This window comes from Cydia fagiglandana, chromosome 7 (assembly GCF_963556715.1).
Source record: "Cydia fagiglandana chromosome 7, ilCydFagi1.1, whole genome shotgun sequence".
Lineage (NCBI taxonomy): Eukaryota > Metazoa > Arthropoda > Insecta > Lepidoptera > Tortricidae > Cydia > Cydia fagiglandana.
In genome coordinates, this window is record NC_085938.1 from 12,365,903 (window position 1) to 12,379,281 (window position 13,379).

A 13,379-nucleotide genomic window follows, 5' to 3' on the forward strand; every position below is an offset into this window, starting at 1 on the left:
GGACATACCTAACATGTAAGTATATATTTTTTATTTAGTATATTCTGCTGGTAAAAGTGAGGGAAAATTGTATAAAATGAAAATAAATGAGATTCACTTTAGCTTATATCTACATCCAAAGCACAACACAGCTGCACAGTTTACATTAAGGCCCCCCCCCACATCTGGCGTCTTTCGAGCGTCGGCGTCTGTCGGCGTCGGTCCAGCGCCATGGAAAATGACGTCGCTGCGCAGTTCCGTCGACGCTGCGTCGACGTCGGCCATAGAATTGTAGACGCCGACGCTCGAAAGACGCCAGATGTGGGGGGCCCTAACTTGTAAATTAAGTATCCTCATAATGTAGTTTTAAACTAGTTTATAGCCCAATGCGGACTTCATACCATCATTTTACAGAATAGTTCGTTCAGAGATAAAAGTCAATAAGTGGTCTACTAAGTGCCAATCATAAAACTTACATTATTTGATGTCATGTGATCTATCACAACACTAACCACAATATTGATATTGGACTAAATATTATAACAGCTGAATAAGAACAGCCAGTATAAATGTTTTAAAGCTTAAAGCTAGAAATGTTGCGTCGTTACTCCTCCAAAACGAGTAGCTGAATTTAAATATTTTGATATAATTCTCTTTGGTGGTCCACGGGTCGCTGCCGTCATCAAAGTGCATCGGGCACTGGTCGCGCTCTCTCTCGTACTCCTCCATCTCGACGGCGACTGCGGCGCCCTCTGTGTAGTTCCATGACGTCACATCCTGCTTGAGATCGCAAAAAGGCCCAATAGCCTGAGACATCAATATTCTGAAAGAAATAATTATGAAGCGTTGAAACATTTTTAGTTTATAATAATTTAAACAAGAATATATCCACATATTTCAAGGCAAAATAAAACTAAGAGGAATATTACTAAAGACAAATATAAGATGGTTGTTAATGGGATTATTTTACTACGATATTTAAAAATGATGTGGACTGTATTCAAGCGAATTACGAGACGAGATACGAAACGATATACCGTGGAACTTAGGACAGGCTAGGTCAATTGGTAAAAGCACTCACCTTGCTGAGCTGTAGATGACGGTGCAGCTCTCGGTGGAGGCTGGCGCAGGCTTCTCAGACCTTCGGCTCGTCTAGACTTACCTCGAATCCGAGTTACCTGGACCAGCGTGGACACCGAAACGGAGCAGGAGCAGTGCTTCTTCAACTGATTAGCCTTCCACAATGAGTACACACAGTTTACAGACGAAAATGAATCTTTTAGATGAACCGAGACGATAATATTCGAAAATAATAATTAGCGCAGCGAGATGCGCCCGACATGTTACATTCGCGATACGAGAAGGGAAGGAAGTATAGTTTTTTTTTTTTTAAGTTTGAACGATAATGTTGCCAGGCGAAATTATTTTAAGACTACAATCCTTAACATTTTCCGCCCACCAAAATACAACGTATTTTCCACAAGTTTGTACTGTTATTGTCAACTGAGGATAAAATAGAATCGACATGGCTCAGGGTTTATTTTCCTATTACTATATATTTTTTACTTTAATCTAAATCTACGATAAAATGAATACTTATGACTATATGATAGTGAATTAACACTAGTTTTGCAAAGGTAAGGGACACAGTTTAACTATCGGACGTTTAAGTTCGCCCGATTCTGTGCGAACTGTGACAACACGACAAATCCCGTCACTTCCTGGATGGAGTTGTACCACCCGGCCAATTTTCCACTTCATGGGGCTACATTGCTCATTGACAATGAGCACGAGCGTCCCGACGACAATGTTTTTCTGACCATCGAACCATTTGTGGCGCTGCTGCAATGTGTGCAGATATTCGAGGTGCCACTTGCGCCAGAAATCTTGATGGATCTTTTGTAATAATTTCCATCTCTGAAGTGGACCTAATTTCGCATCTACTATGTTGCTTTCAGGCAATATGGTGAGCGGCTCCAAAGTAAGGAAATGTCCGGGGGTCAAAACTGACAGGTCGTTTGGGTCCGAGCTGACAGGGGACAAAGGCCGTGAGTTCAGCATCGCCTCAATTTGGGTCAAAATGGTATAGAATTCCTCAAATGTAAGGCGCTGAGAGCCCACGACGCGAGCGAGATGTGTCTTTACTGACTTTACACCAGCCTCGGCTAACCCCGAGAAATGTGGGCTGCCGGGCGGGTTAAAAACGAAATTTATTTGTTCTGCACGTGAAGCCTTGGCCATGAATTCTTGGAGCATATTGGATGCGCCAATAAAGTTTCTACCCTGATCCGAGATCAGCCTAGAGCACCGACCGCGGCGCAAAATGAAACGGCGCAGAGCTGCGAGATATGCCTCTGTGGTGAGCTCTGAGGCCAGCTCAAGATGTACTGCTTTGGTGGCAGTGCATACGAAAACGCAAATATACGATTTAAATGTGCGTAGACCACGGCCCCGGGCCAAACAAGTATCAAAGGGACCAGCGTAATCTACTGCCGCTGACGAAAATGGTTTAATTTGATTAATTCGAAACGATGGTAAGTTGCCCATTATTGGAGGAGATGCCACTTTAGGCCGAGCGCGAAAGCACTTCATACAAGATGAAATAACCGAATTTATAGCCCTTCTTGCCGATAGAACCCAGAATTCTTGGGCTAATAAATTTTGCAATGTTTGCAATCCAGGGTGCATAAACCGGTGATGGTAATCCTCAATGATCAGCGTAGTCAACCTATGATCACGAGGCAATAATAGTGGATGTTTCACATCGAACGACAGGTCTCCTTTAGACAGGCGACCGCCCACCCTTAGCATTCCACGCTCATCCACAAACGGCGCCAATTTCCGCATGGGCTTCGATAGAGAGTGGGTTGACTTATCTGTCAACAAGCACCGCAATTCTGAAGCGAAAGCTCGCTCCTGGACATGTTTCACGAGAAAGTGAAGAACTTTCGTAATTTCTTCAGACGACAAGTTCGGATCTGTGATTTTCGACAATGATTTTTGCAAGTTATGCATGAACCGAAAACAATAAGCGAAAATACGCAATATGCGTTGTAAAGACGAGAATCTACTCAAGATGTTGTCAATCAACGATATATTAGAGTCTGTGAACAAACTATAGATTTTTTGCTCGTTCGAAGCGGCTTGATCAGAAAGGATCTCAGATTGCGGCCAAGATTCTTGAGGATTAGACAGCCAAGTAGGCCCCGCCCACCATAGCGTATTCTGGATTAAATCAGCAGGCAACAAACCGCGGGAGCCGCAATCCGCTGGATTATCCGAACCAGACACGTGGTGCCAATTTTCAGGGGGGACGTTTTCTTGTATGTGCGCAACCCTATTAGCCACAAAAGTTTTCCACTTTGATGGACACGAACGAATCCAAGTCAGCGCGACAGTAGAATCTGACCAAGCGTGGATATCGTCAAAAGTGTGAAAATCTTTTAGAGCTTCTGTAAACGAGACAATCAAATCCGACAACAAGACAGCAGCTAACAGCTCACATCTCGGGATAGAACATTTACGAAGTGGGGCCACCTTCGTTTTAGCGCAACAAAGACGCACGACAACGGATCCGTCATTTTGAACGACACGACAATAAATGACAGCACAGTAACCCTTCTCCGAGGCGTCACAGTACCCGTGAAGCTGTAACGATACGAAAGATACAACCATTCTACGGGGAATGGACAACGAGCTCATTTCCGCCAATTGCGATTTGAATTTACGCCATTCTTGAGCGATAGCGATAGGAACCTCGCTGTCCCAATCGACACCAGAAACCCATAGAAGTTGTATTAAATATTTTGCGAAAAATACGACAGGCGACAATAGACCCAGAGGATCAAAAATACGAGCGATGTCCGAGAGGATCGATCGCTTCGTACAACGACAATCATTCAAGGAGGTCTTGAATGTGAAAGTATCTTCCTTGGGAAGCCACGACAAACCGAGAATTTTTAATGATAAATCATGGACGTTTTCGAAATTGTGAAGTTGATCTGAGTACAGCTCGGAACCAGGCAAACTGCCTAAAAATTCAGGGCTGTTAGAGGTCCATTTGCGCAGATGAAGCTGAGCAGACGATAATATTTCCATCAACTGCTGTCGTAACACTAACGCATCCTCGACAGAGTCTGCACTTGACACAACGTCGTCGACATACGCATCCCTAGCCAACACTGCAGCGCCTTGAGGAGCACGAGACGAAAACTCCTTTGCTAACTTCGATATGCACCAGAGCGCCTGATATGGAGCACAGGACACACCATAGGTCACTGTGAGCAAACGATAATCTTTCACGGGATCATCAGGTGACGGGCGCCACAAAATGCGCTGATAGTCGCAGTCCTGTAAATCGACAAGGAACTGCCGGTACATTTGTTTGATGTCCCCGGTGAACACTACTGCATGCCATCGAAAACGAGCCAACAAGTCAAATATGTTATTTTGCAATTTAGGGCCGGCAAGCAGTGTATCGTTCAAGGACTTCCCTGAAGAATCCTGGGCGCTAGCGTCAAAAACACAGCGAAGAGGAGTAGTGGAGGAGTCAGGGCGCAAAATTCCGTGGTGGGGGATGTAATAAAACTGACCTTCAGACGACAAGGGAGGATCAACTTCCACCATGTGACCACAACTAAGGTAGTCATCCATGAAATTGACATAAGCTGTCCGAAACTGAGGATTCAATTTGAATTTCCTCTCTAAATTTAAGAGACGCTTGAGAGCTATCTCACGAGAATTTGAAAACCTGGGTTTATCCTGAGGGTCGACATAAGTTAATGGTACTACCATCCTACCCTCGGGAGTGCGACAATATGAAGTTTCCATTTGGTTTTCACACGACATTTCTAATTTCGACAAAACGATATTTTTGGGAGGATCTACACTTTCCAGTTCCCAGAAGCGCTTGATATTATTGTCTACTGATAGACTCGACACGAGATAGCACCTCTGAGTATCACCTTCTGAACCTTTATGACAACGAGAACGAGAAGTGTTAACGTTTATAGGGCACTCACCCATCACCAACCAGCCGAAAACAGTGCGGACAGCTATGGGCTCATCTGCGTTGCCCTTGACAACGCCAGATTGTAGTGCAGCAGCGAAAAGGTTGACGTTAACCAACATGTCTATAGGTCCAGATTTGTGGAAAGACGGATCAGCAAGATCTAAATCCTTCAGATGCCTCCAAGAAGACACATTCAGTGGTTCTGGTGGCATATCATGGCAGATCTTGGGAAGCACGAACGCTTCAAACGAAAATTTGCATGAGGAGTCCCCATTCGAAGGAACTATCTCACAATCGACAATTCCAAAAGTGTCAGTCGATGACAGACCAACACCGTTCACCGTTGGTGAATTATTTCTAATTGGTATTCCAAGTTTTTGAGCGCACTTCAATGTTACAAAGTTACAAGCCGAGGCATTGTCCATCAGCATTCGAATTGGTACAAAATTATTAAATTTATTTTTTATCATCACAATAGCTGTCGAGAATAAACTTGGTGCATTTGCATTATGCACAGCCAATGCCACTTGGGTTGGCGGAGCTGTTGGTTCCAACTCCTTATCCTTTTCGAAATGCAATAATGTGTGGTGTCTGCGCTTGCAGATGCCACAAGTCACCGATGATTTACAATTTTTAACCGAGTGTGATGGCCTACAACACAGTATGCAAAGTCTCCTCTCCTTAACCTGAGCAAACCTTTCCAATGGCTGTAGTTCCAAAAATTTTGTACAGTTATCCAATTTGTGTTCCGGTGCGGAACACATAGCACAGTTGCTCACTGGCGGCACAAGGAGAGCAGGCTTAGCCTTATTCGACACTGGCTTACTATACACTGGTTTACTAGATAGTGTTAACGACTTACCAACGCTGTTCTCTAATGCCTGGCTCCGCTTTTCAATAAACGAAATTAATTCCTCATAACTGGGAATTTCTGTGTTTGATTCAAGTTGCAACTCAAAAGCTTCCCTACTACTAACATCTAGTTTTGACCAAAGTGCATAAAATAACATAAAGTTCCTGTCAGGCAATTGATACTTTGATAAAATTTCTAAGTTTTCCTTAAAGGTTCGACAAACTCTAACTAATTCCGATGCAGTCTTGGACTTCGCCGCCTCACAATTTAATATTTTTTCATAAAATATACTGGCAATCACCCTTTTTTTCTCAAAATGTAATTTTAGTGTGTTATAGGCCATTAAATAATTTTCATCACATAATGGGTAATTTTTAATTAAGTCGAAAGCATGGCCGGTAACACTCGACAACAAATAGTGCAGTTTTTCTACTGCCGGGATATTTTTACTGTGAATCAGCGAGTCAAAGATCTGGATGAACGACACCCAATTCTCAATTTTCGAATCGAAAGGAACTATATTAATTTTAGGTAATTTAACACTCGAACTTGAACCGCAACTGTCACTTTTATTTAACACTTCAGGTTTTATTTCCGCTAAACGTATTTTTATGGATTTTACCATTTGTTCGAACTGTGATGATATTTCTAATTCACTTGACCTATCACCAGCTGGAATCGCCGAAAGCAATTCAATTTGAAAGGCATGAAATTCACTTTCAAGTTTAATTACATCTTGTGAACAATAACCTTGCAGATCGGAACTCTTTATATACTCCATCCGCACGAACGCATAATCCCGACCTACACGGCTCTTGTCGAAACTTTCGGACGAATCCCCACCAAGTGTCATGTTTATTTTGTAAAAATATGTATATTGAATCACTAAAACAACAACAACACTATTTGATTCGATAACACTGATATGATAGGTTATGTTATGATTTTCAATTGACACTTGTCAAAAATGACAGCTAAAAGTTGCGTTCAGAAACGTAATTAATTCGACACACAATTTTAGTCCATGAACTAAACGCTCGATAGTTTAACTAACGGAAAAACGCCCAAGCCAAGTGTTTCAATCTTACCCTCCAATGTTTTTATGATTTTACAATGAACAATTTATTGACGAAAATTGATATTTAAAGCGAAAATAACCACGGTCACCTTACAAGTTATCCGGATCGTGGGACCAAAAAATGTTAATGGGATTATTTTACTACGATATTTAAAAATGATGTGGACTGTATTCAAGCGAATTACGAGACGAGATACGAAACGATATACCGTGGAACTTAGGACAGGCTAGGTCAATTGGTAAAAGCACTCACCTTGCTGAGCTGTAGATGACGGTGCAGCTCTCGGTGGAGGCTGGCGCAGGCTTCTCAGACCTTCGGCTCGTCTAGACTTACCTCGAATCCGAGTTACCTGGACCAGCGTGGACACCGAAACGGAGCAGGAGCAGTGCTTCTTCAACTGATTAGCCTTCCACAATGAGTACACACAGTTTACAGACGAAAATGAATCTTTTAGATGAACCGAGACGATAATATTCGAAAATAATAATTAGCGCAGCGAGATGCGCCCGACATGTTACATTCGCGATACGAGAAGGGAAGGAAGTATAGTTTTTTTTTTTTTAAGTTTGAACGATAATGTTGCCAGGCGAAATTATTTTAAGACTACAATCCTTAACAATGGTTATTTTAGTTGGTACCTACCTATAGTTCGCAAAATCGCAAATAGGAAAAAGAGAGGGAAGGTTTTTGCCCAGCAATTAAACACACTAAAGAAGCTAGAAAGAAATTACCTATTGAGATCGGCCCTCTGATACACCCAACATCTGTACTTGGAGAAAGGATCCAACTCGTCATAAGTAATAAGATAAGACTTTAAATTTTCTTTCCAGTATCCAATGCATTTCATTTTATAATCCGGATCACTGTAAATGTCCACCGGTCGGCCGAGGTAGTCCACTGAGAGGCAGTAATTTTCTTTGATTTGTATAGTCTTCTGGTCAGTGTCACAGACAGAGAAGTCGCTTATGTTCAGTTTGCAGTACAAGTTCGGACGAGGGCTCAATGTAACACCGCCAAGGATTCTAGTCTCGAATCTGACATCGCCTCTTTGAGTAAAGTTGAACTTTCCAGCAACAGGGCAGCGGATGGGAGACGGATCCTTTTTAAGGAAAAGGTCATAGCGCCATTGTTTCTTATTAGGGAACTGCACCCATGAGCACACTGTATGAAAATTACTCTGGATCATAGCAAGACCTTTGCGGTATCTGAAAAAGTGCAGTCAGGTGTTAATAAGTCTTGAAAATAATTAATAGTTTGAATTCTACACCTTATTATGTACATACCTTATTACATTGTGATGTTGTGGCACAAAATCGAAGCAAACATAATCTTTTTGACAGCCATCTACTGTAAGGCGAGCCATCATCACTCTGCTGTCGCGCTGTTCCCTATAAAATACAGTAATTGAGCTATTTGATAGCAAAGGAAAGGTAAGTTCATGGTGTAAAATCTGTGGGGAGTCTCGAGCAACTGAACTGTTATAAGTGACTAAAATGCTGCTTTCAAAGATGTGCAATATTGTCAAATAATTCCATGAATGCTACAAATTTTACCGGCAGACATATATAGTTCTTCTGTATCTGTCCTCATCAGGGTAGTATGTCTCTATTATATGTGTTTCATTTATAAGCACATCTGCATCAATGTTGGCCGTGTTGATCCACTCTCCAGAGAAGTTTTGAGGTAGCCGACAACCAGGTTCAACAACTTCAGACTGTAAACAAAATTAATAGAAGAATCAGTTAATTTTGAAGACAAGTTTCTTGACTATATTTTTTTTAACATATAAATAACCAGTTTGTCACTCTTTCCTGAACCAATCAGCTATTCATTTTACACCCACAAACCACCTACACCGAAACAAAATGTGTAGCTTCACCTAACTTACCTTGACAGGGGTGACTTTGTACCTTTCTGGGGACTTTTCAACAGTCTTCAGTGCATTACATTCGGGAGTAATTGAAGCGCCGAGGTACAAGTCATCATCTCTGTTCTTAAGGAAGCAGCGATATTTCTCATCTTTTCGTGATTCCTTGGTGTTGGCCACAGCAAAGAAATGGTTTTTACCAACAAACCAATGCCCTAAAAAATTAAAATTCTAATTGGAATATGATAAGAGTGCCTAAAAGTCAAATGCGGATTTATTTTCAGTATCACCACTTGATAATGATTAAAATAAGCCAGCTTTAACCCTTAAAAGAAAATGGTAGTTGTAGGATTATAAAACACTGAAAAGTCATCATATCTGATGAAACGAGCAGGAAATAAAAAACTTAGTTGTCCAACTAATTGGACAAGTCATCAACCAGTTGAACCAGATCTAAGGGATTTCAAAATATTATATGCTTTAAAAGTAACATGAATACACAATCTTTGACCTCTGTAAGGTCAATATACAGTTCATAAATATTTATACATTTTTTCACCTTACTGCAATGGATTAAGGTTTAGAAATGTTTACATATTTATGAACTCAACTGTACAATACTTTACCTAAACAACTGTACTCCACAACTCCATCAAATGTGCCGGACATTCCAGGGCATTTTCGGTAAGTGATGTTGAATTTCTGGTTGGTGATCAAGAACTGGGTGCCTGCTGTCTGACAGGACCTGATCTGCGCGTCTGGGTGGCTGCACTCTCCTGTGAACCTGAACCGGTTCTGGTATCCAAATGTCCACACGCCTTCTAATGATGAACGGCAATTCACCTGATACAAAAGTAATAATTAAAAATATATTCCAAAATGGCAAGTAAGTAGTCAGGGTATCATTATACAGTTGGTGCCCTAACATAAGTATCCACTTTTCTATACAGCTAGTACCTACTGCTTGTACAACATCAAATAGATTTTGATATAGACCTTTGTTACCTTAGAAATAATAAGGATGTGTTCCGAAATTGACTTGATATTTCTGACTGCTTTGGCCATCATGCATCACTATCTATTTGATGCTGACTGTACACAGTTTATTACAATAAAAAGTACATGAATGTATGTACCGTAGAATCCGTTTATTATGACTCCGCTTATACTGACCAACCGCTTACTATGACGTAATTATTGTGCGAAGTTTGGTTTTCATATAAAATTCTTTGTGATAAATTCGGATAAGATGACTTCGCTTATATTGACAAACCGCTTACTATGACCTAAAACTCCTATTTCCATGAAATTATGTCCGGTTATACTGACACATTCGCTGGTTTTCATGGCCATCACCACATCTTTCCCTGCGAGGATGTTTGGTGCGTTCGTGGCGTGTAAGGAATTTTAGTTTTAACAAGTTGATATTTGTTACAAGTTTAATAAAACTCATTTCTCACAAAAGAATTTGAGATTAATTTGGAAAACAACAAAAATAAGAAGTTGTACAAGTATGTTTTATATGACATCCGCTTAGTATGACCTGTTGGTCACTTCCCTTCGATGTCATTATAAGCGGATTCTACTGTATGTATTTTCATACAATAAATGATTTATAAACAGTACTGAATTGCTCAAAACTAAAAGTATAACTTAAATAAAAAAAAAACTCATAAGAAACTTACTGGGATATAGTTCTCAGAAAACAGTGTTGTTAGTTGCTGGTCATTCCTCAAACCCCTGCATACTCTTTCAACCGTTGGTTCTTCATCTAACGCCAGATCCACACAGGGCGTCTCTAACTTCTCCAGAACATTGATTGTCCTCACAATCAACTTCACACAGTAGTAACAATTTGTATATTTGAAAACCATCGTGTAGTTTACGTGAAAATCGGCTTTGATGTTTTGGCAGACTCCCCTAAAAAATAAACAAATACGTTAACCAAATAAATACGAGGTACATGTGCCGACTAACTGAAGACAAAGTAAAATAAAATATACCTTCCAGTCATGTCGCTTGCGTTGATGTCGGTAATAGTTTGCTTTCCATTTTCAAAAGAAAACCAAGTATTTCGTAAAACAATCGGAATAGTACACTCTGAACATACCGAAGCAACTGAAACAAATCAAAAATCTTACGTAGGGCGTCGCCTTTATAAATGCAAAACATATAAATAATTACAACACGCAATTACTTACCTCCTAATATTAATATTGGTATAACCACTTTCAGAAACACATTTGCACCCATTTTATACAATTTATTTTTAAGAATCCATACATAAAAGACATAAAATATTAGTTACCGATTTCCCAAACTCGTTTATTCGTTTAGCTGCTTTTGGGGTTTTGGCAGTGGCAGTTCGGTTCGGTTTCATTCACGGTTTGGTTTGTTTGATAACTTTGATTGGCGGTCGAGAACATGTCGCATTTTAAGGGCTCCACTCGCCTTGCAACAAGTCGCATGCGATTTTAGATACATTGCAGCATTTGATTGAACGTTTTAATAAATTGCACCTACTGGGTCAGCAATGTATCACAAAATTGTTTTAATATGTTGCAAGGTCTGTAGACCATATAAAAACGGCCACAGAAATAACTAATAATCTGTCTGAGACCACTTTTAAAACGTCCATCTAAACTGTGAATCTGCCACTGCCAAGGGCCCAACCTTTTCTGTTCTCTTTCACGACGCAGCAACTAGTATCATTTCTCTCTCCTCGCTCTTTTAAAATGCCGTTTGTCAAAAAAGGACAACCATACTGTTGACAAGGTGGACTTCAAATCAAGTGTTGCCTTTCTTGATGCGCCCAGGCTGTGTATGTGTGCGTAATAGCGTGTATGTGTGCTCTTTTAGGGATGTAAAAAGTCGATTTTAATCATGTTATATATCGATAAACGCTACACAGCGGAACGAAATAGCGATTAAGTGAAGCTTCAATATCTTGGTTAAACATAAACATAATTGAAATGCTAATGGATAATGAATATATTATAATATAATAATATAATTCAATTATTGCGGAACACCTATTTTAGGAGGTATTTATGTATTTTAATTAAATATCTGAACTTTCCCTTGGTTCCCTGCTGGGGCGTGACTATAAAATTGTGATCTGATAACCACAATAAAGAATAAAAGCGTTTTTGGTCATTTTAGGTATCGTTAAGCCTTTGAAGTAAAATTAAAATTGCAAGAAATGTCGATAGTTTATCGATATGACTTTATCGACATGGCTACAGCAACGTGGGCCTCATTGTTAATCGTACACTAAACAAAAGTGGCAACAGTGACAGCTCGCTGAGACTACGTCTTTATATATTATAAGTCTATGGCCACTGCCACACCACTATTCTGTCAAACAAATTGACGTTTCAATTCTTCATTTGAACAGCATTTCTTTTCTTTTTTTCGCCTTGTTCTACTTGAATTATTAGATATTTTACATTATTTAGAGCCAATTTGTGAGACCGTTTAAGGACAAATCTTAGAAATTGCAGGAGGAAGAACCTCAACCCCTAGAGCAAAATATGGGACTTGAGTAAAATCATCTAAAACAATCTTGTTCAACAGTTCCCGATCTATAACAGCAAAAGCTAGCAAAGGCAAAGTCCCGAGTGAGTACAGCACAAAATATTGCTTATTTAATGTCTAGTACACTTTAATTACGTAGCTGTTTAACAGCAAATAATTAAACTATATTTGTTTTTGCAGTATGGGTCGCCGCAAGTCAAAAAGGAAGCCGCCGGCAAAGAGGAAAGCCATAGAGCCGCTTGATCAACAATTCAACTGCCCATTTTGTAATCACGAAAAATCCTGTGAAGTAAAAATGTATGTGTAATTTAAAACTACATTATCCAAATGTTATTATGTGTTCATTGTTTATATTTGCCAGATGGAATGATTCATTGTAATTTTATTATTTTCAGGGATCGAGCGAGAAATACAGCTCGAATACAATGTCGAGTGTGCTTAGAAGACTTTCAAACCACTACCAATGTACTGTCTGAGCCCATAGATGTTTATAATGACTGGGTAGACGCTTGTGAAAGCGCAAATTAGCTTTTAGGTTATAACACCCTTAATGTGTATAATGGGAGTCTCTATAAAACCTTTAAGATAATATGTATTTTAAGACATGTACTTTTGTATTTATTTCCAGTTTTTAACAATCTTAATTATTTACAAATATTCACCTCATTTTTAAAAGTTCAATGAACAAGGCTTGTTTCTGTAAGAAATGGTCACAGGATCTCAGGCTAAATGTATGCCTTATTATTGTCTTGTAACTTATACTGGTCTTACAGCTTAAGACTATTTTTGAAACATTTGAGTGCTTTGCAGCTCTTGAAATTGTAAGCTACATTGGGGTGTGGGTCACACCTACCCTGTCAATATCTGTTTGACTTGAAACTATTGTTGTTGCCATTTTCTGATACCAATTTCCTCTTGCAATGAATTTATGGATTGCATTCAAACCAACTTACCAAATTAAGGTATTTTTGTATACAGTAAGCCAGAGTTGCCCCAGTTTACTACCTATTATGCACCTTGTATTTGCAATGTTCCAGCAATTAGCAAGACAAT

The 13,379-nt window shown here is 39.8% G+C and overlaps 3 protein-coding genes across 3 annotated transcripts in view; 1 reads left to right on the plus strand and 2 right to left on the minus strand.

Annotated features, from left to right (window-relative positions):
* Nucleotides 1–13,379, minus strand: part of LOC134665895 (uncharacterized) — a 286,141-nt gene that overhangs the window by 216,357 nt on the left and 56,405 nt on the right. The window lies entirely within an intron of this gene.
* Nucleotides 309–11,150, minus strand: LOC134665893 (uncharacterized). Its single transcript, XM_063522937.1, has 9 exons — nucleotides 10,991–11,150; nucleotides 10,793–10,907; nucleotides 10,475–10,709; nucleotides 9,416–9,632; nucleotides 8,811–9,004; nucleotides 8,476–8,636; nucleotides 8,206–8,310; nucleotides 7,654–8,127; nucleotides 309–802 (listed from the first exon to the last, which is right to left on the minus strand). Exons 1-9 carry the CDS (start codon nucleotides 11,040–11,042, stop codon nucleotides 517–519), a joined length of 1,839 nt encoding a protein of 612 aa, XP_063379007.1. The 5' UTR covers nucleotides 11,043–11,150; the 3' UTR covers nucleotides 309–516.
* LOC134665915 (transcription elongation factor 1 homolog) lies at nucleotides 12,182–12,915 on the plus strand. The gene is made up of 3 exons (XM_063522972.1): nucleotides 12,182–12,409; nucleotides 12,507–12,623; nucleotides 12,722–12,915. The coding sequence occupies exons 2-3, from the start codon at nucleotides 12,508–12,510 to the stop codon at nucleotides 12,852–12,854; spliced, it is 249 nt and encodes an 82-aa protein (XP_063379042.1). The 5' UTR covers nucleotides 12,182–12,409; nucleotide 12,507; the 3' UTR covers nucleotides 12,855–12,915.